This window comes from Ailuropoda melanoleuca, chromosome X (assembly GCF_002007445.2).
Source record: "Ailuropoda melanoleuca isolate Jingjing chromosome X, ASM200744v2, whole genome shotgun sequence".
NCBI classification, from domain to species: domain Eukaryota; kingdom Metazoa; phylum Chordata; class Mammalia; order Carnivora; family Ursidae; genus Ailuropoda; species Ailuropoda melanoleuca.
This window is the reverse complement of record NC_048238.1, coordinates 93,070,950-93,096,852: the sequence shown is the minus strand read 5'-3', so window position 1 is coordinate 93,096,852 and position 25,903 is coordinate 93,070,950. Positions and strand designations below refer to the sequence as shown.

The window sequence follows — 25,903 nt, the reverse complement described above, 5'->3', positions numbered from 1 at the left end:
CTCTGGGTAGCATGGACATTTTAACTATGTTAATTCTTCCAATCCATGAGCATGGAATATTTTTCCATCTCCTTATGTCTTCCTCAATGTCTTTCAAGAGTGATCTATAGTTTCTGGAATATAGGTCCTTTACATCTCTGGTTAAGTTAATTCCAAGGTAACGTATGGTTTTTGGTGCTATTGTAAATGGGATGGATTCCCTAATTTCTCTTTCNTAATTTCTCTTTCTTCAGTCTCGTTATTCGTGTATAGAAATGCAACTGATTTCTGGGCATTGATTTTGTATCCTGCCACCTTACTGAATTGTTCTATAACTTCTAATAGTTTGGGAGTGGATTCCTTTGGGTTTTCCATATAGAGTATCATGTCATCTGCAAAGAGAGACAGTTTGACTTCTTCTTTGCCGATTTGGATACCTTTGATCCCTTTTTGTCGTCTGATTGCTGTTGCAAGGACTTCTAGTACTATGTTGAATAATAGTGGCGAGAGTGGGCATCCTTGTCATGTTCCTGATCTTAAGGGAAAGGCTTCCAGCTTTTCCCCATTGAGAATAATGCTTGCAGTAGGCTTTTCATAGATGGCTTTTATGAGATTGAGAAATGTACCTTCAGGCCAATATCTAAGTAGGAGGCTAAATAGGGGAATTACACAAAAAATAAAGCTTATTCTTTTTTGTGAATTGCTAGGGAGAAAAAAAATCTCCCAAGCACAAAGGAAATAATCTGATTCAGGGGCGCCTGGGTGGTGCAGTCTTTAAGCGTCTGCCTTCAGCTCAGGGTGTGATCCCAGCATTCTGGGATCGAGCCCCACATCAGGCTCCTCCACTGGGAGCCTGCTGCTTCCTCTCCCACTCTCCCTGCTTGTGTTCCCTCTCTCACTGGCTGTCTCTATCTCTGTCAAATAAATAAATAAAATCTTTTTAAAAAAGGAAATAATCTGATTCAATGCTTAGGAATTGGGGAGGGAAGTTACATAAATTATTAATCAGAAGTAAATAAATCTCTCTTTACTTTTCAGACAACAACACTATCAAAATTGCTGTCCAGAAAAAGTATGTATGATGAAATTCACTGATAAAGCAACATGTTAAGGATATTTTGTAATACGAAATTAGAGAAAAGTCTGTGAATCAGACAATGATTTTGCTCATTAGTCAGTTTCCCTCTTTGCCTTCTTCTCTTCTTGACTTTCACTCTCAGTTAATCTTGAGTTTTGCAGGGGTCCAAAGTTACTGCTATTGGCCCTTTGGGCAGGTGGCTCAGGAGGATAGATTGAGGGAGCATTAGGAGGTTTAGTTATCATGAGAAAAGCATCACATGACACAAACCCACCCCATAATGGGAAGCCATTAAGGGAAATGCCTTTGCAGACCATTGAGATCTGGCATAGGGTTGAATATCCTGTCCCTTGGGCATGTGAGCCAGGATGCCTAGATCTGTCTCCTCATTTTCCCAGGAGTAAGATAAATCTTAGGATGGGGGTGCCTGGGTGGCACAGCGGTTAAGCGTTTGCCTTTGGCTCAGGGCGTGATCCCGGCGTTATGGGATCGAGCCCCACATCAGGCTCCTCCGCTATGAGCCTGCTTCTTCCTCTCCCACTCCCCCTGCTTGTGTTCCCTCTCTTGCTAGCTGTCTCTTTCTCTGTCAAATATATAAATAAAATCTTTTTAAAAAAAGACAAAAGAAAAATCTTAGGATGGTACTCCATCAAAAGAAGGGACCTGTTCGCCTGAGAACTGCAACTTGGACCAGGCAAAGATGAGGGTGAATTTGATGAGCCCCAACTCTGGGGCTAGACAGAGGAATCATGAATACGAGAGGGGTTCAGGGGAGTAATGCCCACACACACTCTTTCACATAATACACCCACTCAACTCAGAGAATGTGCAACAAACACAAAGACCTAGACGTACTGGCAACAAAAGGATATTTCTTGGTTTAATAGTATACTGAAAATAAGCTGAAAATCAGATTCTATTTATCACATTTCATTTCATTAAAAATTTTAGGAATGCCCCTGTTTTATATATCAAGGTTGAAATGCCTCTTCTCAATTACCTTAAGAGTAATAATGTGGGTCTTCTGTACATTTTCTCTGGTATTAAGAAAATAATATATATTAAAATTCTTAGCTCATATGTATTAGAACAGATTTGGACCAATTTAGACCAAGAAGGTAAGTAACTTACCTATTAATGGTTAGCTGTTATTCTTAGAAGTGTTTGATTTAGGACATGTTTATGTAAAAAAAATGTTTTTCAACCATATGCTGTCATCCCAAACTATGTTTTTCAAACTTAATAGCCATTTTTTAGTCATGGAAGAAGGTGACAAAAATGCATTAAGAGAACTGGATAGTGGTTATGTTTGCACAATGTTGTGAGCGTGCTTAATGCCACTGAACTGTATGCTTTAAAATGGTAAAATGGTATATTTTATGGTCTGTGTACTTAATCACAATAAAAATGCATTAAAAGATTTGGGAATTGGAGTGGGGAAAAAATGGCTTTTCCTGAAGTGGTTCTCAAAACCTTATCTAATGGATCAGGAGAGATATGCTACATTTGACAAAGTGTTAACTTTTCATTGAATATTGGCCTAAACCTGAACAATCTGAAAGCTAACTTTGGAGGTAACTGGGAGGCAACAACTACATTCTAGGGAATCTGGTGCCCAAATGCCAGGATATCAAACAATGCATAACCAGAATGCCAGGCATCCAGCCTTTGGTGCCACTGAGTTGTATCCACAGCTTTGAGAAATAAGAGTTTCTGCAGAAGGTATGCATTCTTGGTCTGGCTCTCTTGAGGGTAACAATAACTTAAAAACAAATACTATTTTATTCTAGGCAGGGATTTTTACGTTCCCAAAATAGATATGCAATAAATAGAAGTACAGAAACAAGTACTGCAAAACAATAGGTTTTGCAGGTGCACCTTGCATCTGCCACCAGTCCAGTCTAAGCTGTGACAGTAAGTACATTAACCACTGAGGAAAAGGTCATTCAGGTCTGCTCTCTGGATTTCTACTTCAGTTTACAGTGAAGGAGACCCCCAACTTCCCTCTACTGCCCAGCCTTCTGGCCCTTTGAGTCCATCCCAGTTCCAGCTCAGCCTTTTTTTTAAATAATTTTTTATTCTGTTATGTTAGCCACCATCCTTAGTTTTTGATGTAGTGTTCCCTGATTCATTATTTGCGTATAATACCCAGTGCATCATGCAATACATGCCCTCCTTAATACCCATCACTGGCCTACCCCAGACCCCCACGCCCCTCCCCACTGAAGCCCTCTGAAGTTAGTGTCCCAGAGTCCATAGTCTCTCATAGTTCATTCCCCCTTCTGTTTACCCCCCCTTCATTCTTCCCTTCCTTCTCCTACCGATCTTCCTGCTGTCTTATGTTCCATAAATGAGTGAAAGCATATGATAATTGTCTTTCTCTGCTTGACTTATTTCACTTAGCATAATCTCCTCCAGTCCCATCCACGTTGCTGCAAATGTTGGGTAATCGTTCATTCTGATGGCTGAGTAATATTCCATTGTATATATGGACCACATCTTTTTTTTTTAAGATTTTATTTATTTATTCGACAGAGATAGAGACAGCCAGCGAGAGAGGGAACACAAGCAGGGGGAGTGGGAGAGGAAGAAGGAGGCTCATAGCGGAGGAGCCTGATGTGGGGCTCGATCCCATAACGCCGGGATCACACCCTGAGCTGAAGGCAGATGCTTAACCACTGTGCCACCCAGGCGCCCCTGGACCACATCTTCTTAATCCAATCATCTGTTGAAGGCTATCTCGGCTCCTTCCACAATTTAGCTATTGTGGACAATGTTGCTATGAACATTGGGGTGCATTATGCCCCTTCTCTTCACTACGTCTGTATCTTTGCGGTAAATACCCAGTGGTGCAATTGCTGGATCATAGGGTAGCTCTATTTTTAACTTTTTAAGGGACCCCCACACTGTTTTCCAAAGTGGCTGTACCAACTTGCATTTCCACCAACAGTGTAAGAGGATCCTCTTTCTCCAAATCCTCTCCAACATTTGTTGTTTCCTGCCTTGTCCATTTTTGCCATTCTAACTGGTGTAAGGTGGTATCTCAGTGTGGTTTTGATTTGAATTTCCTCGATGGCTAATGATGTTGAACATTATTTCATGTGTCTATTAGCCATTTGTATGTCTTCTTTGGAAAAGTGTCTGTTCATATCTTCTGCCCATTTTTTGATTTGATTATTTGTTTCATGTGTATTGAGTTTGAGAAGTCCTTTGTAGATCTTGGATACCAGTCTTTTATCTGTAGTGTCATTTGCAAATATCTTCTCCCATTCCATGGGCTGCCTCTTAGTTTTTTTGACTGTTTCCTTGGCTGTGCAGAAGCTTTTTATCTTGATGAAGTCCCATAAGTTCATTTTTTCTTTTGTTTCTCTTGCCTTTGGAGATGTGTCATGAAATAAGTTGCTGTGGCCGATGTCAAAGAGGTTGCAGCCTATGTTCTCCTCTAGAATTTTGATGGATTCCTGTCTCACATCGAGGTCTTTCATCCATTTGGAATTTATCTTAGTGTATGGTGTGAGAAAGTGGTCAAGTTTCATTCTTTTGCATATAGCTGTCCAATTTTCCGAGCACCATTTATTGAAGAGATTGTCTTTTTTCCACTGGATGTTTTTTCCTACTTTGTCAAAGATTAGTTGACCATAGAGTCGAGGGTCCATTTTTGGTTTCTCTATTCTGTTCCGTTGGTCTATGTGTCTGTTTTTGTGCCAGTACCATGCTGTCTTTGTGATCACAGCTTTGTAGTACAGCTTGAAATCCAGCAACGTGATGCCCCCAGGATTGTTTTTCCTTTTCAACAATTCCTTGGCAATTCGGGGCCTTTTCTGGTTCCACACAAATTTAAGGGCTGTTTGTTCCAGTTCTTTGAGAAATGTCATTGGTATTTTGATGGGGATGGCATTGAAAGTGTAGATCGCTCTGGGTAGCATAGACATTTTAACTATGTTTATTCTTCCGATCCATGGGCATGGAATATTTTTCCATCTTTTTGTGTCTTCTTCAATGTCTTTCAAGAGGGATTTGTAGTTTCTAGAATATAGATCCTTTATGTCTCTGGTTAAGTTAATTCCGAAGTAACGTATGATTTTTGGTGCTATTGTAAATGGAATCTATACCCTAATTTCTCTTCAGTCTCATTATTCGTGTATAGAAATGCAACTGATTTCTGAGCATTGATTTTGTATCCTGCCACATTAATGAATTGCTCTATAAGTTCTAGTAATTTGGGGGTGGAGTCTTTTGGGTCTTCCATATAGAGTATCATGTCATCTGCGAAGAGAGACAGTTTGACTTCTTCTTTGCCAATTTGGATACCTTTGATCCCTTTTTGTTGTCTGATTGCTGTTGCAAGGTCTTCTAGTACTATGTTGAATAATAAATCTATCTCAGCCTTTTTGACCAAGATTAATGTGTTTCTTTACTTCATGAACCATCCTCTGCCTCCCTCTCCAAGACAGTCTGCACTGATGATCTTTTCTTGGACCCAAAACCTATTCATTTCTGCTAAATTATCAGTGCTAATTGTTGACCATTAATTAAGCCTTAACAAGTAGCTGTAGTCATCTGCATACATAAAAACACAGTAAATTGACAAAGGAAGGCAGCAGCCGGTGGGCCGCAGAGCCCACAGGCTGACCCCTCCACTGTGGTACTTCTTCACCCTTACCTCCTAGCTGGACAGATGCTTACGTAAAAGAAGGCTATCTCTGCAAAGGCATATAAATGTTTTGACTGCAAATCTGTTTTGTGAAATAGTTTGTCAGAGGTAATCTGGTTTGTATTTTTAAGAAATATTGCTTGGCTCATCGACAGTCTTACTTTTTGCCACAGCATTTGTTTTCCGTGAACCTAGACACCCACTTGGCTATTTTTTTTTTTTTAACCAGGAAGCCATTTATGCTCAGCAATAAATGCTGAAAATCAATGTTCCAAGGGATTTTGAATCAAAGGGAATCATATTCAAAGAACAGATGACAGCCACAGAGAATAAGCCAATTTGAAATTAATCTCTTATTCTAAGTAGATCCTTTCCTATGTTCTCTCTATACACCATGGCTGGATTCTAGCTATGCATTGTTCAATACAAGGAATTAAACCTTAGCCCCTGTCCCTACAATAGAGTAAATTCGTGTGTGATTTCCCTTGTGTCCTATTTACCTCCTTTCCAGGTAACTTCAGAAGAACTGAACAGTATAGTTCATAATATAATGACCTGGGTTGTGGCTGCAGTGACCTGTATATTATATCCAGCAATCACAAAATATGAAGAAAGGTTGCAAAATAATGTATACCCAATGCCTGATGACTCTACCCTGTCTTCAGATAGTGCAAGTTGCTGTAGCGCATGCAGTGAAATGCTTCTATATGAAACATGTATTCAGGCAGAGACATTTCAGGCACAGGCCTGTGTGGACACAGCTGACAAGTCAATAGGGCAACAAGCGGCATCCATAAAACCGCCTTCTGCCCACAAAGAAAGAACAGTTACGGGAAAAACACATCACAGGAAAGGACATCCTAAAACCTCTGAACCTAAATATAAGAAGGCCGCTGAATCCCCCAAGCTCAAAACCTGTAAACCCGATAGTCACCTTTTTGCACCGACTGAAACAGTCCCAAAGAAATCTGAAGATGCTACCACTAAAACAGATGTCTTAGAACACCCACCACCTTCTGATGAAAAAGCAAAAGTCGTAAACAATGTACAGGAGTTAAAGAATGTTTTTGATACCTTTAAATATCACCTAAAAGAGGAATCCGAGTTGATCTTAGAAAATATTTTTCATGAAATGGTATCTGAATTAAGCAAGACCATCCCCACTCTTGCTTCTGTTACGGCTGAAACTTTGGTTGATCAAACTGACACTGACAAAGGAGACTTGCTCTCCAATGTCAGTATCTCCTCAGCAGCTGCTGAAATTATGGAAAATGTGCTTGAGAAGCTACAGTCTGCAGTTGAGAAAAAATGTATTGAGGTATTTTCACAAGAAAATTTGTCAGTTCACTTTAAATCAGACTTAACAGCCAGTGGGGAAGATTTCATTTCTCCAGAAGAAAAAACTTCAAAAGCATTGCCGCCTTATACTATGGAGAACATGAGTGGTATTGCAGAGGATATGGTTCATGTGATTTTAGAAAAGCTGACATCTCTTGCGTCTTCTAAGCAAAATGAACTTGCTCGTCTTGAAATCACAACTGAACCTGCTTATCAGCCACACAGGAGAGATCCAACATATGCATTCCTTCAAAGAGCCAGCAAAAGGAAATCCAGTGCTGAACCTGATGCAGCCAATTTGATTAGCAAAGAAGACATACAAAATTTAGTGTCAAATATTTTTTCCCAATCCTCTCTGGTTGGTTATATAGAGGAAGCAATCAACACTATACTAAGTTATATACAAATTGGACTTAATAATGAGAGACTCATTGCATCTGAGGAAACAGTGATCATCCTTCACCTACTTGATGATATCTTGGCTCAGTTACATCAGAAACCAGAAAAAACAGATATCCAAACGGGAAGAGACCCCAGACTGAGTAGTTCTTCTGGCACTGAAGAAGAGCACAGACTTGCCAGCACCAGAGTAGCTAATGATCCTAGACATGGATGCCTCTTTCCACCCATTAATGTTCCTGGCATGGTTCTTTATTCTGAAGACGAAAATAAAGAAATAGACAAAATTGTGGAAAATGTACTGATTTCGTCTATCAAAGATGAAAAAGCAAAATTACAAGAACAGGTTCCTGATCATTGGTTAACAAGGGAAAATGCTGATTTGAAGTACAAAAGAAATATGAACTTACCTACAAAGCATGCCTATCAAGATGAAGTAGTAGCATTTCATGATTGGAGATTAAAGACTGACCTTCCAGCTTTTAATAATAAGGACCTGTTTAAGGACAAACCGTGTTTGAATAAAGACCTTTTGCTTTTCAGCCAAGATGAAAAGCATCAAATACAAAAAGCCTCAGAAGATATAATTACAAGTATTTTAGCACAGGTGCTCCAAGACCTATCTTCGGGGCCCTCTGGTCACTTAGATTATAAAAATGATAAGGAAGCTTCACTTCTTACCTCAAGAAGCCCACAAGATCTGTCCAATCAAGAGTGGATGAACCAGATGTTCTCTGCATCAGAAATCCAAATAGTAGCTCAAGAAATTGTAGATGCTGTATTAAAAATACTTCACATAGCTTATAGTCACATTATCAGACATTCTTCATCAGTACCTCAAACTTCTCTAGATAATTCTGACATACTAAATAAAGAGCCATTAGAAATATGGCTTGAGAGTGAAAGGAAGATGACATTTTTATCTATACTTGGCATAGACTCTACAAAACATCCCTGGCTAGAACCTGAAGAAACTGAATCAACACCTGAACCTGTAGTTCACATTAATGATAAGATCACTTATACAATTTTTAAGAAGCTGAACTCATTTATTTGTCCAAAATTGCAAAACTGCTTTAAACTAGAAAGCCATGCTGACCATTCAAAATTTGCACCTGACAAGAAATCTTCATTTCAGTCTCACCTTACTACTTACACAACTAAAGTGGTAAAAATTGTTTTGGATGCTATCCAGAAAGAACTCAAATACAATAAGAAAAATCTAAATCTTGGGAAGTGTGGCCCTCCCAAAGACTTTATAGATAAAGGAGTTTTTGCAGACAATGAAAAGGAATTAGACTCTGCTGTCACAAAGCTAAATAATGACATTATGACAAGTTCATTAGCAACTTGCATTTGTGAATTGTTAAGTGGAAATACAGGTGAAAGCAATGTTCTGCTCCCTTCAGATAAGCTAAGGTCTAAAATCTCATATGAAACTACTGACATTGATCAACAACAACTTGTGCCTTCTCAGTGTCCTCATATGCAAGAGGAAGTTCACAAATGTACCAGATTGCAAGTGTTAGATAGAATTGGGGATACTTTATATGACATGTTATACAAGCTCATAGGAGACTGTCCATGTTCTCCCCTATCTCATGAACAAAACAGAGAGTGGATCAATGAGAATTTGAGAACAATCACTGCATTACAGTCTAATATTCAGCTCATTTCTTATAAAATTCTAGAAGATATCATTAGAAAATTATGTAGTGCTGAGATGGGCCACATTTTCACAAATTCAGAATTTAAAGCTATCTCAGATTATATTGATACTGACAGCCTATCACTTGCTTTGCTTATTGAGGAAATGGGCAGATGCTCTGATATAATCTCTAGTATGTTGTCCAGTGTAATCCAGCCAAGTAGTCAAGAGGTGACTAACAACAAGGGAAAGACAACTGCCCCCAAAACAGGGACCACAAAAGAAGAGCACCCAAATAAGCTGCAAGTCATGGCTTCTGATATCTTTGAAATGGTTTTTGCTAAACTGAAAGGATTTGCCAAAAGAAATTTAGAAACTCTGGACACTATAATCAATGGAAATAAAAAGAGCAACAAGAGGTACTGCGAACATGAAAGTATCAACATTTGTACAAACACACATGAAAAACAACTGCAGTCGGCTTTATACATGCATGCAAAGAAAGTATCAAGTACTATTTTGAAGGCTATTCAAACGGAATTAAATGTGAGCTTGCCAGATTTGGAAACAGGCATAACCAAGCCACCAGAGGAGAAAGAAGTGCTTAAGAATCTAGTTGATTTAATTTTAGATGCAGGGCCTCCTCATATATTTAATGAAACTGAACCAGAAGAGCAAGGCATTGAAAATTACAGATACAGGCCAACCTATGGAAATTTTCTTCCAGGAGGGGCTGACCCAGAGTCCTATCTAGAAGATCCTGCAGATACAGACAAAGAAAGTGCTGGAGAGGAAAGACCACCAGAAGAAACTAAATCAGAATCTCTTAAACAATGGGAACTAGAAAGAACATTTAAAAAATTTGAAGTAGAGCTCAAAGAGCCAGAAAAGTCCCCAGTTGTGCCCATTATAAGAAATATTTTGAATGAAATTTTTCAGAATGACTTAATCTATCAATTAAATGTGCTTACTCTCTCCCAGTCCCCTTTATGTGACATTCCTCATCCTAGTGATAAGCCAGTTGCTCAAAAATCAATTCAATCTATGGATAAAATAATGGATTCTTTAGTGTCTGAGGAAGATGTTACTGTTGTTGCCGATAATGTTGTTAGAACCATACTTCAAAAACTTTATTCTGCTATCATGACAGATAGAAATGCAAATGAAAATAGATCTAACACTATCACCTGTCCAGCAAATATCTCTTTTCCTGAACACGCCAGTGGAGAAAAGGCCTCTCTTCATTTTACCATACTGGACAGAAGTCCATGTACATTTCAGTCCACATTTAGTAGTGGTAAAATGACCAAAATGAATGTAGCTGACGATATTATACAGTCAGTATTAACAAATTTAGAAACATTTGCTACTTACAAAGTAAAATCTCTCTTTTGTCCTCACATCAATTTCACAATTCCAATGGCTTTGCCTCTACAGGAGGATGAGACTGCTTTCAGCCAATCACAGCTATCAACCAAAGATTCATATTCTGGTGATCAATTTTCCTATTGCTCAGTGGATCATAAGTCAGGAGAGACCACCTCAATATGTCAACTGACTGCCTGTAAATTAAATTCATATGCAACAGAAGTGGCTAGACAAATTTTACAAGGAATCAAACATAAGTTAGATAAAGAAACAAAAAGTCCATTCTTAATCCATAATATTGTGGTTTCTGACAGTATCCCAAGGCAGATCGTTAACACGGTGTTAAGTATTGTGTCTGCTAAAGGCAAATATGAAAAAAAACTATTTGACAGAGAGATTGATCCGGGTCAGCCAGAAGATATTGTTGAAAAGCTGTTCAATAAGAGTGATTATCGAAAAAAACTACAAATTCAAATACTAGATAGCATTGAGGGCATCTTAAGTGACATCTGTGAGAAAACACTAGACGAGAATAATCTCCTACTTGCTGCATCCACTCTTAATAAATGTAACATAAGTGGGAAACATTTAGAAGCAAACTCTGAAACAAACTCCAAGTGTGCAAATAAAGCTATTTCAATGCTTTTAGTTCCTAAGTCGTGTGTCACCATGATTTCGAATGATATGGTGGATATTGTTCTTCAAAATCTCACTTCTGCTATCATGTTTGGTATAAATGCAAAGAATTCTATTTCACTGAAATTGCCCCTGACATTTTCTGATGCATTTCCCAAAGCAGAGCATCAACAGTCTCCTGTTACAGACTCAATGAATGAGGGGGAAAGGGAGATCTATCCATTTGCAAGAAAGGGAAGAGATGTACAGCTGAAGTCAGTTTATTCTGATGATAATCAGAAAAATGTACTTAAAAAACAAGATGCCAAGAAATCTGCTTCTGCCCCATGTGAGGAAAATGTTCACTTCATTACTAAAGCCATTTTTAATAGATTAAAATCTTTTGCCACAGAAAGAATAGATTTGCTACTTACTCTTGATACTCAGACTACAGAAAAAACATATGTTGGCCCAGAATTTGCAAACTGTAAACAAAACAGCGTATTCCTTGAAGCAAACAAAATGCCATCAGATGTGAATGTCCTAAAAATCTCAACAGCTAGAACTGTTCTCGCTCAAGAGGTAACAGATTACACATTTGCTAATGACAGGGAAAAACATGGACCTGCAATTCATATATCACAAGCCAGTCTTAGGGAATATGCTGACATAATCGCCAGTACCATTTTGACGCTAATAAAAAGTGACATAGATTTAGAAATCCAAAAGATGTCTTCGTATCCAAACAATATTTCATTCCAAGAAAACATAACTGTGAGTGAAACTGTCAACAACATCTTAAAGAGTTTACATAATAAAATGTCTTTGAAGGCAAGTAGGTTTTACTCACAGCAAAATCCTAGCCTGTTTACACAACTAGCTGTACAAAATGAAATATTGCCTGGTCAAAGAAAGATGGAAGACAACTCTGAACTGTCTCTTTTTTCAAAATACCCATATCAAAACCAAATTATATCAGAAGAAGAAAACCTGAGAAGGGTTTTGGAAGAAATATTTAGAAATGGAGACTCTAGAAAGGAAAAAACAACTGCTTTGTTAAGTGCAGTTAAGGAAATTTTAAAGAAGGTGTATCAGAGGGTAATGGAAGACATAGACCATTGGCCTGCATTTAATGAATCCCCCCACTTTACATTTGATTCTAAAATGAAAACATCAGCAGCAGCACGGAAAAAAACCTTGCAGTCACATATAAGCAGTGTTGCAAATGATATAGTTGAAAGTGTTTTCAGAAAAATGTTCTCAATAGTAATGACATCCTTATATGAAAAGAATGAGACCAGGGGAAAATTGGAAGCATCCGGCCATGATGAATTACTGATGAATCCATCAAACTTTCAGGAATCAAAACAAACAGAAAGAAGAAGTGTTCCCCCTGAACATGTGATACTGCGAGTTTATCCTTACACAGGCATTAGAAGTGTCACTTCACTGGAAAACACTTTGTTGCAATTTTCCCCATTGCGAGTGGGAGAAGAATTGGTCCAAAAGGTTCTCAGAAAGATCACAAATTTTGTTTTGCTGAATCTAGAAGAGAATTTGTCCCCTAAAGATCAGTCTGATGGAATGCAATCTCTGAGGCCATCCAGTTCTAAAGCTAGTTCCAAAGGCAGCCCTAATATAAGTTTTAAAAAAAACTTCAAAGCAAAATCAGAAATTATCTCTTTGCCTACATTTGGAACAAAACCACAGCTAGGACCTAGTGGTGCTAAAGTGAAAAGCAAGTCCAAGTTAAGTCCTAGCGAGAAGACTTCCAGAGGCAGTTGGTCCAGTACTGCCATTGGTCTGCCATACCTGCTTTCAACCGGGGATGCCAAAAACTCCTTAGTGAGAACAAAACTCCCCACTGCAGAACTAAAAATGTACGCCAAGGATATAGTAAGCAATATTCTGGAAACAATTTTGAATGAATTTCAGAAGGTGAGGCAAAATAGACTAATAGTAAATGTAAACACTTTAACTTCTGATCATATCATGACAGCAAGTAAAATAGTTAATGCAGTTTTGCAAGGAGTATACACTACAAACGACAGTTTGGCTGACCAGATAAAAGGCTCATACTCACATGATCTCAAACTTTCACAGAGGAATTTTAGGACAATCTCTCTTGCAAATCCAGAAGTCCATTTCTCTTTGGAGAACCTTTCTTCCCAGCTAGAGAAAATCTTCCCTAAAGAAGATATTTTTAGACAAATGTTTGATAAATGGCACACAGAATCAAATGACGTGGAAAATGAAAAACATAAGCTATTGATGATAGCCGAGACTGTTTTGAATGAAATTTCAATGAAAGCAAAGGAATTAGAACAATCTGTTTCACTTTTAAATTTGTCACCTCTTGAGGCTTGTGAAAGCAGGTACCATAACATTAAAAGAGCTGCTTCTGGAGCTGAGGGTTCCCAAGCACAAATTAATATATTTGGTCAGGAAATTGTTAAAAAGCTGTTAGAAAAATTAGAGGTGTACTTTGTGACTCAGATGTTCATAACAGACGGTAAAGAAATGCTAGAAAGCAAGAAAGAAACTACTGTTAGAAGTCAATGTGGCTCTGTAACAACAACCAACCTCAACAGTGTACCAATCTATAACACAAAGCTGGAAGACAAAATATATGGGGGCTCTAGCCACCAAATTGCTCAAGAGATCATGGAAGGGGTTCTGAACACCTTAGAATCATTTGCAGACCTACGATTTCAACATATCTCTACATATGCTTTTTCTGAAATTGTGAAAATACCTATTGAAAAATTTTTTGCTGCCCAACAGAAGCCACTCATGAAAACAATATTGCCGAAGTTGCAACCACTGAATAAGTTTCCGAATGGATCTAGATCAAGTAGTATGATTTCCCAAGGGAACATGCACAATACCCTTCGACAGTTTTACTCATTCCATTCAGAACTGCTTACTTACACTGTTAATACTGTCAATGACATGCTTGGTATAATTAAGAAGAAGTTAGACAAAGGAAGATGCCAAATGGAACCATCTTCAATAAGCATATTTGAAAAAAACATTGTGGCAAGTCAGATCATCAGCACACTGATGGACCAGTGTACTCATTTCTATGAGTCAATGATCAAAAGCCATGCAAAGGAAAATCTGCTCCAAGTAGCTGAAAATGCCTACACTGCCAACGGGCCTAGATTTGCAACTGGGATGGGAATGTTCACTTCAAAGCCAAAGGGAGTTAGCTGCGGGGATGATCTTCCACAAATCCCTGGCTTATTTCTTTATTCAGAGGAAGATAGAAAAGTAAAGGAGAAGGCTTCATCAAATCTAGCTTCATATGTCAGATACTCTGCAGGAGATACACTTAAAACCACAGAGCCGTTGGAAGGGCTCGAATCAGAACTTAAACCATTATATTCTAGAAGTGAAGCCCAAGGCCTTAGCCATTTTGATCAAGCCATGAAAGGAAACAGCTTTCTCCTGTTACAAAAACCATTTCAGAAACCCGGTGACTCCGTGCAAGCAGCACCAGAGCACCCCATATCCTTCACAGAAATGGAAGAAGGTGAAAATCCAAAAGTTCTTCACTATGAGCTCCCCAAGCCAGTTATAAAGCCAAACCAAATACAGACAAACATTTCTCCACTCAAAATAGGTGTGGCTGCAGAAAATATTGTCAATACCATGCTGTTGAGTTATGGCCTTCCAAGTCAAACCTCATATATTAATGAAAGTATAGAAACAATGAAGCCATTTTTTGTATCAAAGGAAGAACCTTTGTCTATGATGTCTGAAGAACAAAAGGATGAGAAAAGTTTGCTTAAAATATGGGAAAAAAGAATCAGCTCTAAAACCAAAGAAGAAAACCAAAGCCTTGCACCAAGTGGAGAAGATTTTACTTTACTGGAAAAGTGGAAAGATAAGGACCCAAAGTTAGAGAAACCAGAACCTACTGAAGAGGCTGAAGTCATTGCTTTTGCAGATCAAGAACTGGGATCACATGAAATCCATCTAGTAGCAAGATATGTCACTACAGCTTTGGTCACACATTTCAAGAACTTTGAAACGAGAGGTGAGTGAGGGATGACTTATAAAGAGTTGGCATCATTTTAAAGAAAAAAAGTCAATGAGTTTTGTTTGTCACTCTCACATCCAAGCAGCTGCTTTCATTGCTTCTCTGAAAATAGCCTTGGATTTGGGGTGCCTGTTTATGTGTTTTTAAACTGGTCACTGTGCTAAAAGAAAGAAATGTCGATACATTTACCTAACTGTTATTTGGAGGAGTATTGTTCAGTTTTTGCTATCAACAGATGAAATTAAATAGGCATAATTTAAAGTGAGCTATTTTGGTTGGGCACGAGGTATGAAAGCAGTTATCTTGCCTGGGACATACAACTGCTCTAAAGGCAGTTCCCAAATAGAAGTTGAAAGTGGGTTTTCTTTTTCACATGCTTTAAAAAAAAATGACTTCTTCAATTATAGTTGACTGTATTGATCCAGCTTCTTTTTGAGATATACAGTTAAAGTCTTTGCAGTTATTAATGATAGAGTTTATAAGAAAGATGGCATTAAACTTCTTGTTCTGTTGATGTTCCAGTGTTCTGACTTAAGTTCTTTTTAAGTACAGTACCCCAAACCCATGTTTACAAATAGGATATCTGTACTCCCTTTCTATGAATGCTTACATGCATATATTGGGTTGAACCATATGAAATAATAATTTTGTGTGTCAAAAACTATTAAACATCAGCAATTTCATCCAGTTCAGTTTACTGTATACTATATAATTCCAAACTGGATAATTAGATGAACAGCTGAAAATATTATCAAGAATTATATAAGTTCTTTGCATCGGAATCTGGGGATGTACTGTATGGTGATTAACACAATATAATAAAATAAAAATTAAAAAAAAAAAAAAGAATTATATAAGTTCTGTAGTCATCACCGGAATCACTGTAGGGCATTGCAATTAAAGTTGAAAATCATTTGGAAACATAGCTATACAAGGAGGAAACCAGCACTTAGAGATCTGAATTCTATTAAGCTGTTTTCTTAACTTCATGGCTGAAGTAAGGTTCCACAGGTGGGAAATAGGGATTTGAAGAAAACTTAGTTCCGAAATTTCTTGACTAGGTTTTTCTATTTCTTGAATTAGGTAAAATTCATGTATAAAATATTGCTAGTATTTTGAATGCTCAACATTTTCCCTTAATGCATGTTAAAAATAGTAATGTTTTCTGTTTTAAGGTCCTCTTGATGAAAAAGTATTTATTGTTTCCACAGCATTAAGGAAAAAATATGAATCAAAACAGCCTCTAAGAAACATTAACTGTGATACTTCACTTTATCAATTTTGTGAACATCTCACTGAATTGGTTATTTCCTATATAATGTCAAGCATTTCTGATTGTACTGAAGATGGTGGAACAAAACAGAAATCACTGGAAAACCAAGATGCAGCTTTTAGCAAGGTTATTTTAATTCATTCACAAGTATTTGTAAGTCGGTCAGTTTCTATCAGAGGACTTGCTTTAAGCATTTCTGAAATCATTATTCGAATCCTTTTTAATAGCGATATTTTAAAGGCAGACAGTACACAAGAAGTGATTTCTGTGAAAACAAAATATGTTTACTGGCCAAGAGTAGCTGTGGCTGACTTCAATGATCTCTTTCAGGATCTCTTAATAGGAGTGATCCATGTTCTGTCCAAAGAAATAGGAATAAAGCATCAGCCTGACAAGAGAGGAAAAAACAAACCATTCTCCAGGCTTAAAAGCCATAGTTTGCCCATTCACAACAAAACCAAAACTATGAAAAGACAGACAGGCTCCAGAGGTTGGAAATCATCTCCTACTCTCCGAATTAATCAACTAGTACAGAAAAATAAACTAAATTCTGTGGCACGCAAGTTAGGCACTCTGGTTGGTAGCCTAAAAACTCAGGAATCCAAAGAAATAGTCAATAAAATTTCCAATATTGTTTTCAATTTAGTTTTGCCAGATGAATGCCCAAATTGGGATATAGATTCTGGTAAAATACCACGAAGAAGGTTCCTATCTTCAAATAACCAGGAAAGTCATAGAATACCTAGAAATAACCCAGAGCTTTCCCCAAAATCAGTTTTTCTTCTGAACGTTGTATGTGAGAAATTTATTAAAATACTTTCAGAAGACTGTACAGCCAACAATCTCCTTACAGATGGTCCTCTTTCTGGTGAAATACCAGCAGAAGGTCGACTGCTCAACCTACTTCAAAACATAGAGAATTATTGCAGGGGAACAATGGACCGTGGCTCACCATTTGAAGAATATGACATGTCAGCCCTTTTGGAAAATCTAGCAGAAATAGATCAAGAATCTATGCTTAGTATTACCTCCCATACCTTAGTAAAATCCTTAATGGAAAAACTGTCCTGTGGTATATACCGACCTCCCAGAAGTCCACTTTTTGCAAACAAGCATTTAATGTATAGAAGAAAACAAAGACTCCCTGGTTTCCCAAAAGGAGAAAGACCAAAATTAAAAGAATCAAGACAGAGTAAATGCTCTGTAAGATTCATGAATTATGACAGCAAGCCTTTGAGAGAACCACTGAATAATCTCACTGTGATTCATTCCAAAATGCAAGCCCCGTTTGGTAAGCAATTTTCAGGAAAATTCCCTCCTCTACCTCCTCTTCGAAGACCAGGTAAAAAGGAAATGAATGCAACAGCTATTTTTAACATGCAATATCCAGGAGGCATGAACACAGGAGTTTATTCTGCCACGTTTCTGGAGGAAATAATTGCAGACATTTTCCTTAATCTCTCCACCTCCTTGCAGGGCAAAAATGTAAACATCACTGAAGCTCAGCTCAATGAGATAAATATATTAGATGTCAACTCCGTGGTGAATGAGTTTAACAATGCTCGAGTCACTGTTTTACGAGATGTTGAAGAAAGGATAAATTTTCCACTAATCGATAAAGAAACTGTTAGAAAGATTGTTGACTCAGTTAATAGTGCTGTTTCATGGGAATATGCATTACAGGTTACTGGTGGCAGTCATCTGAGACATGCTACCACCTCAGTAGCAGAACAAATAGCTAATGGCTTATTGAGAGAGAGTGCAGACTACCAACTCCCACTGTGCTTTGTAGGAAAGCTCTTGCCTAATTCATATTACCCTCTTAAAGCTGAAAATATATTGCAGAAACTTCAAAACAACCTGAGAGAACTTAAATACCAAGGTCAACATTCAACGGGCTATACTACCATGTTATCACACTCGTTTTTAGAAGATGTCATCAGGAAGCTATTATCTCAGCTCATTTCTCCACCCTGTAAGGCTTCGTGCTTGGGAAAGAAGTATTTATTGACTTCAGATTTTAATGAGGTATCCACCTGTATAATAAACAAGGTTTTGTCAGCCATTTCAAAGCATAAGATTTGGCTCACTAAATATGATTGTCAACATCTATATACAGAAAAAAACCTTCAAAATATGGTGGAGTCTGTTTATAATAATGTTTTACAGATGTCTGACTCTCTTGTGTCAGTCCAGAAAAGTATAGTAAGCCAAAGCCCAATTATGATTGACCGAATGGCCAGTCTCATTATTCAAGAGATTATTGAAAATCATCTTCAACCCTTTTTGTGTGGAGAGGGCTTACCTTCTTCAATGACTCCACTGGATGAAATATCAAATATGGTTAAAGAGGTTCTCAGTGAGGTCACAGAGTCACATAGGTCCCAGAAGCCATCATCACTAGGTATGGACTTTTATCCTAATGCGTTTGTAGAAGATACTGTTGCCCGGCTATTATCAAAGGTCTTCAATCCAAAATATAATACTGATTGTGAACTGGATAAAATGACCCAAAAAATAGTAAACTCAATAAATAACCATTTTAACAAAGCTAAAATCTGCATTCTTCGTGATGACCAAGAGCAGTCTTTCCCCACTGTAGATCTAGACACTGTGGATGAACTCGTCAATTCAATTTATGAGAATGTTCTGCAACAGCATGGGCTAACCCCTGAGGCTGATAACGAAGAACTCAAAGACAGTGATATTTTTGCAGAAAATGTTACCAATTTAATTGTAGCAGCTATTTCTGATTATCTTTTTCACCCATTGTTTTCTGGGGACTTGTCAGCTTCTTCCTATGCTACTTTAACAGCAGAGAACATTATTCAGAACATCGTTAGTGGCAGCAGTGAATCTACCAAGTCAAGCCAGCATTTATCTCCATATAACACCTTGCTGCCGTACACAATTTTAGAAGACATAATTAGAGTGCTGTTATCTAGAATATTTCCTTCTACTTATAACATGGTTCCATTCAGCAAAACTCCAAAAGGTAGATCAGGAATTAATTGCGATGAAATATCTTCAAAGCTAATCAGTGATATTAGGATGAAAATTTCCCAACATGAAATTCGATTTTCAAAAGATGAAGAAGAAACCAAATCTGTTTCTTTAGAGGATGATGCTCAGCATCTTGTTGATTCTGTGTTAAGAAATGTGTTGCAAAACTCTGGGTCTCAAGAAGCAGTTGAGCACAATATCACAAGCAGTAACAGTATTCTTATTGATAGAATAGCAGGTTTTATCATTAAAAGTATCTGTCAGCAGCATCTCCGTCCATTTGTGTATGGAAAGTCATTACTTCCTCCATCATACACATACTCTGATGATGTGAGAAGGCAGCATTTTTTTGCTGGCGTTTACTCCTCAGCCTTTTTGGAAGATGTGATCTCTGGGGTTTTAAGCAAAATATTCCACAGGGTGTTAGGTATTGTGCAAACAAACTCATTAAGAGATTCAGAAAAAGAACTGTTGGAAACAGCTGAAAAACTCATATATTTGATAACGGAAGAATTCTCAAAAGCTGAAGTTAGCATCCTAGAAAATGCTAAGGAACAACTGTGTTTGCCACCAGTGCATACAGAAGTAGTGATCGAAATTATTGACACAGCATATAGCAAAGTTTTACAAGAATATGAACTGGAACCTGATAAGGACTTTCTCAGTGATACAAAAACATTGGCTGAAAGGGTAACTAAAATTATCCTGGCAGAAGTTTTTGACTTCCAAATTCATCCAGATTTCATAGCAAAACTGCCTTTTAAATCATATTCAAGACTCAATGCTGATGCTTTGATAAAGAGAGTTCATTATGCTATTAGTAAATCAACACTCCAAAGACAGGCTTATACGCCATATACCACCATATTATCACATACACATTTGGAGAAAATTGTCACTCAGGTTTTATCTCAGATAAATCCATTGAACTGCAATGCAGAAGACCCAGACTTTTTGCAGTCAGACTTCTGCAACACAGTTGTGAGGCTGATTGATGAGATCATGTCAATAATTTCTAAACATGCAGTATGCATTATTAAACATGGAAATGACAAACAAAATGCGATTTCAGAGAAAGATATCCAGGCTATGGTTGATGCCATTTATGCTGATATTTCTCATTCAAATCTATACCAGTCTCTTACAAAAGATAAAAAGGGCATAAGTAATATACCTATTACAAAAATAGCAAGTTATATAATAAAAGAAATATTTAACCATCATCTTGAGTCATTTTTATCTGGAGATAAAACTCTTCCTTCAGGCACAGTGGGTCAAACTTACCAACAGAGAGCAACAGATCCTCAACAAAGAGAATTGTTGTTTATTGTGAATTCAGCTGTTTTTTTAGAGGACGTAATTTCTGAACTTTTATGCAGAATCCTTTATGTATTCTCACATAATGTCTCGGCTGCCGAAAACCCATGCAAAGCAAAAACCAATGTAACTAACATTGTTACGACATTAGTAAAATCAATCGTGCTGGAATTCACCACATCAGAAATTTTAGTTGCAGATCACTTGGATGAAAATCTGTATTTTTCAGAAGGATATAAAGAAATGGTCAAAAAAACTGTCAGCCTAATTTATGAAAAAATATTAGATGATTATAAATCTCTGATTCATATTTATAGAGCTATACAAAGTGATACTGTCAGTTTTGGGCAAAAAATATGTTATTTGCTCTTAGGAGAAATTTATGATTATCAAGTGGAGTCATTAGTTTGGGGAGAATTATCAACTTCTTCGTATTCCTCCCTCCAAGATGAAAACATCATCAGAAATGTGCTTGACAGCATCAACGATGATACCCATGTTTTGCCATCATGCATCACTGTATTACCACGTTCCCTTTTAGAAGATATTACTTACAAGCTTCTAGCACATATATTTCCTTCATCTGAGACTGGAACTGAACTCAGTGAGAAAGAGGTGCCACCAGATTATGAGTTTGTGAATGCAGCTTCAAAATTGACTGATGAAATTATAACAGAAATTTCTGAACATGAAATTAGACTTGCCACAGCAGAGGAGCATGTGGAAAGTATGCAATTAGGGGCAAGTGAGAACTTTGTAAACTCCGTATGTAATGCTATTATGAAAAAACTTAAATTAGAAAATGAAACACAGAGTGATACATACAAAAAGGGAGGCTTATTCCTCAGGAAAATAGCTGGTTTCATTATGAAAGAAATTGTGGCCCACCATCTGCAGCCATTTTTACATGACGAAGAATCACCTCCCTGTGACTTACCCAAAAATGACCGTATCATTGAACTCTTGAATCCTGATAAAGAAAAAATATCCACAGGCTTCCCACAGCCTTCTGTGTATTCTGCTACATTTTTGGAAGATGTCACAATTGACCTTGTTCGCAAATTTTATACTCTCCCAAGTATTGCTGAAAACTCTAAGGACAAAGAGATATCAGAAAAAGACCCCATGGGCATGGCTATAAGATTTGCAAATGCCCTGATAGGGGAATTTAGGAAAAGTAAAATTAAAGTCCTAGCAAATTCTGGAGAAACGTTTTCTCTTCCACCAATAGATAAAGAAACAGTCAATAAAGTATCTGATTCTGTGTACGATGAGGTCATAGAAATGTATGGATCTAACAATGTTCAGAAAGATGATAGAAGTAACATTGTTATAGAGATGATAGCTGCTTTAGCCAACAAGGCAATCTCTGCTTTCAAGATTCAACCACTTTTTTCAGGAGACTGGTCTTCCACCTTCTTTTCATTTCTAAATGTGGATGACATCATCCAAAGAGTTCAACACCTACCATATAATACCTTTACAAAAATAAATAGAAGCGTGAAGGAGAGCCCAGTTTTTTCGCTAGAAAAATTACCTACACTTACTCCTCTAACCTCAGGCCTGAAAGACATAACGGACACTTTGAAAATAGGTAGAGGAGCACTCCATGGAAAAGAGAATTTCAGAAAGGAGGAGACATCTATGAAGACAGGCAGCATCCAGAAGCCAATATGTACCACTATAACTAGCATTATGAAGTGCGAATTAACTACCCTAGCATCAGGGTTAGTTGGAGATGTGGCAGATAAAAAGAAAGGGGATGGAAAGAAAAAGGACAGGTCAGTTGGAAAAAAGAATGAGAAGGCATCAAAAGTTACTTCTCCAAAAACTAATGTGGAAAGTGAAGATACTCGGGGGCCAGATTTGAATATGGCACCTAGAAAGAATGAAAGCAAGAAGAAAGACACTTTGGATATAAAAGAAGAGAAAAGGCAAGGCGATGAGGTATACCAACATCTTTCATCAGCTACTGATGATACAAAAAACAAGAAGGTTGTCCTGGAACCAGATTTAAAAATAGATAAGAAGAAGAGTGACAAGAAAAGAGGGAGTTCATTAGAAAAAGACGATAGACCTTCTGAATTACCATCTCTGAAATCCAAAGTGAGAAACGGAAAGATCCAAGAGAAGAGGAGAGATTCTCCAGGAGTTACAGATGACAAACAGATCTCGCATCTTAAACATGTCCAAAATTTCACTGAAAGCATTTACAGAAATGTTTTAGAAATACCTCCTTTCCAAGGACCAGTAGATGATTCAAAATCCCCAGATCCCCTAGGTGATAAAGCAGTATATGTAACTCAAGCAGATGGCAAGGATTTTGCCCAGCCTGCCTCAACAAATCCAGCTAAATATAATGCTCCTGCAAAAGAGGAAGAGAATAAAAAAAGTAAAGATAAAGAGATTAAAAGTAAACCTAGTAAACCGAACAATCCACCAGAAAATAACTGTGGGATTTTTCCTGCTAACTTTTTAGAAGATGTTCTCTCTGAAATAGTTAACAAATTGGTTTTTAATTCCTCACTGGGTAGAGATGATGCATGTCCAAATGTAACCAAAAATGTAAATCAAGCTGAACTCTGTGACACAGCTATGAAACTGATTGATTCCCTGTTAAAGGAGTTTTCAGATGCTCAAATTAAAGTATGGAGCCCAGGTCAGGGAAGTCAGTTCCTCCCATCTGCAAATAAAGTTTCATCAGTTCACAACGTACCTCTCAGGCAAAAAGAACCATCTGTGGATAAAGCACCTCAAGAGAAAAAAATGGCAGCTCCAACTAAGACAGCTTCTTCAGATGAGTCACCTTCTATGGCTAACATACCATCAAGCGATAAAATGTTGGTCAACAAGATTGTTCATTCCTCTATATGCAATATTTTGCAGGAATATAGATCTCAAGACTCCATTTATAAGGACATAAATAGTAATGGTGAAAATTTAGCAAGAAAGCTAGCTAGTGCGGTGATAGAAGAAATTTTTCAGCATCAGCTAAACTTGCTACTTTATGATGAGGTTCTGGCTGCAGCATGTTTGCCTCTAGAATCTAAGAAGGTTATGGAAAAGGTCCATAAGGTAGTTCAAACAGCCTGCAAAGAATGTCAGACATCATCACCATATACTATAATGCTACCTTATGAATTTTTAGAAAGTATAATTGCTTCTCTTCTATCAAAAATTTTCACAACAGTAGCCAATGCTGAAACAGAAATATCTGAAGATAATTTGCACACAGAACTGGATTTCCTTCAATTGAAGTTAGTAAGTACAATTATGACAGAGATCTCCAAAGATAAAGATATGATTGTACAGTATGTAGAATCCTTACATCCTAATGATGATGAAATTATTCAATTAGTGGTTCAGACTATTTATAATAATCTCTTGCCACAATTTGGATCTCAAGAGAGCATACAAAATTGTGTCAGCAGTGGTTGCAAAATCCTTTCCGAAACCGTAGTTAATTTAGTTGTACAGGAAGTGACTGGCAACCAGTTGCAGAACTATTTTTCTGGAGAGCTAACGCCACATCAGTGTACAGAAGTTGACAGTGTTGTTGAAAATATCCTTAAAGATGTCATCCAAACCACGGAAGTTTCCCGGCGTCAGCCATCACAGGCTTACAAACTGCCTTTTCACATAGTAGAAGAAATTGCTGTAAATTTTTTGTCAAAGCTTTTATCTATGTTTCCAAAAGTGGATAAGAAACAAAACAATTCTCTAAACGCTGAAATGCAAACAATAATCTCAAAAATCTTAAGTTCATTCCAAGAATATCTCTCTAAAAGTCAAATTATAGTAGTGCCACAGGCCACAGAATCACCCACTGTATCTTTAGCAGACAGTACAAGTATTGAAAAAGTAGTTACTTCTGTTTATACCAGTGTTTTAAGGCGCTCTGGCTCCCATATTTCAGTGTATAAAGATTTAATGGGTAAGAGCAATGTCCTCTCTGATATAATAGGATTTTTAATGGTGAAGGAAATTTCCAATTCAGAATTTCATCCTCAAGTAAAAGAAGAAGCATCAAGTTCAGAGTTAGTTCTGGAAGCTGTGAAAATTATGGAAAAAGTGGTTAAGATCATTGACGACCTTAAGTCAAAGAAAAAGCTTTCGACCACAAAAGAGACTGTGTTAGATGCTAGGTTTTTAGAGGAAATGCTGGCCTTGTTCTTGGCTAAACTAGTAAGGTTGCCAAGTGCCTCAGGCAGAGATGCAAAAAACTTATCAAAGTCTGAGGTAAATAAAATTGCATTTCAGTTGACAAAAGCTGTGACAGCTGAAATTTCCAGAAATAACATTAGTGTTGCAGCTGCTAATCCTGAAGAAACCTTTTTAAGTCCAGAAAGTATAGAAATTATTTCTCAGATCGTCGACTCTGTTTATAATCAGGTACTACAACAATCTGGAACCGATGAAGAACTTTATTATGACATGAAAGGTACAAACAATGTCTTCCCTAAAGAGGTTGCTTCCTTACTCGTCAGTAAAGTTTCCAGTTGTCCATTAGAAATAATTAGCCCAAAAGATTCACAGGCTGATCTCTTTGGCGATTTGGATCTTAGTCGAATTGTCGAAAAGGTGCATGAGCACGCTGTTAAAAGAGGGCCTGAGCTAGAGCAAAAAGAATTAGGTCAAGATTTAAGTGAAGAGGAATTTCCAATTAAAATAATTCCTCACCGTGGGAAACAAGCAATCAATATCGATCCAAACATTGTGGCAGAACACTTAGGAGTCATTTCTATAAAAACACAACCTCTTGAGAAACTGCAGTTGGAGTGTTTAACCAGAACTGGATGCAGCATCGAGGCACTGAGAAGACTGTCATTGAGTGGGAGGAGTCACTCAATGAGCATACCTGATGCAGGAAAGAAAAAGCGAGAAAGGCGCATCTCACTGGATGAGGTGGGACGACTGAATATAAAACCATTAGAGGTAAGCGCTAAACTCAATGGTGAAAAGAAATAAGTAGTTACTGAGACCTGGTTGTCTTGTGATTTCCTTCCTCAGGCAGGTCTATGGGAATGTATTTATAAAATACGGTCAATATTCTCTTGCCCAACGCAGTAGAATTGGGACACTCTGATTCAGCCACTTCATTGCTTTCCTGGGACTCACCCATCAGCATTGTGGCTCAGTGTAAAGGTGGCAGGCTATTTTCCATTAGCCGGTCAGACTAAACTGTC

General features: G+C 37.6%; 1 protein-coding gene across 2 annotated transcripts in view; it reads left to right on the top strand.

Annotated features, from left to right (window-relative positions):
* Positions 1–25,903, top strand: part of LOC100475469 (fibrous sheath-interacting protein 2) — a 66,601-nt gene that overhangs the window by 29,535 nt on the left and 11,163 nt on the right. Inside the window, exons 15-17 of one of the 2 annotated variants that reach the window (XM_034648858.1) lie at positions 1,018–1,051; positions 6,223–15,121; positions 16,336–25,652. In XM_034648858.1, coding sequence (XP_034504749.1) covers positions 1,018–1,051; positions 6,223–15,121; positions 16,336–25,652 — 18,250 coding nt within the window. Of the gene's footprint in view, positions 1–1,017; positions 1,052–6,222; positions 15,122–16,299; positions 25,653–25,903 lie in introns of both variants that reach the window. The other variant, XM_034648857.1, reaches the window with a different exon arrangement.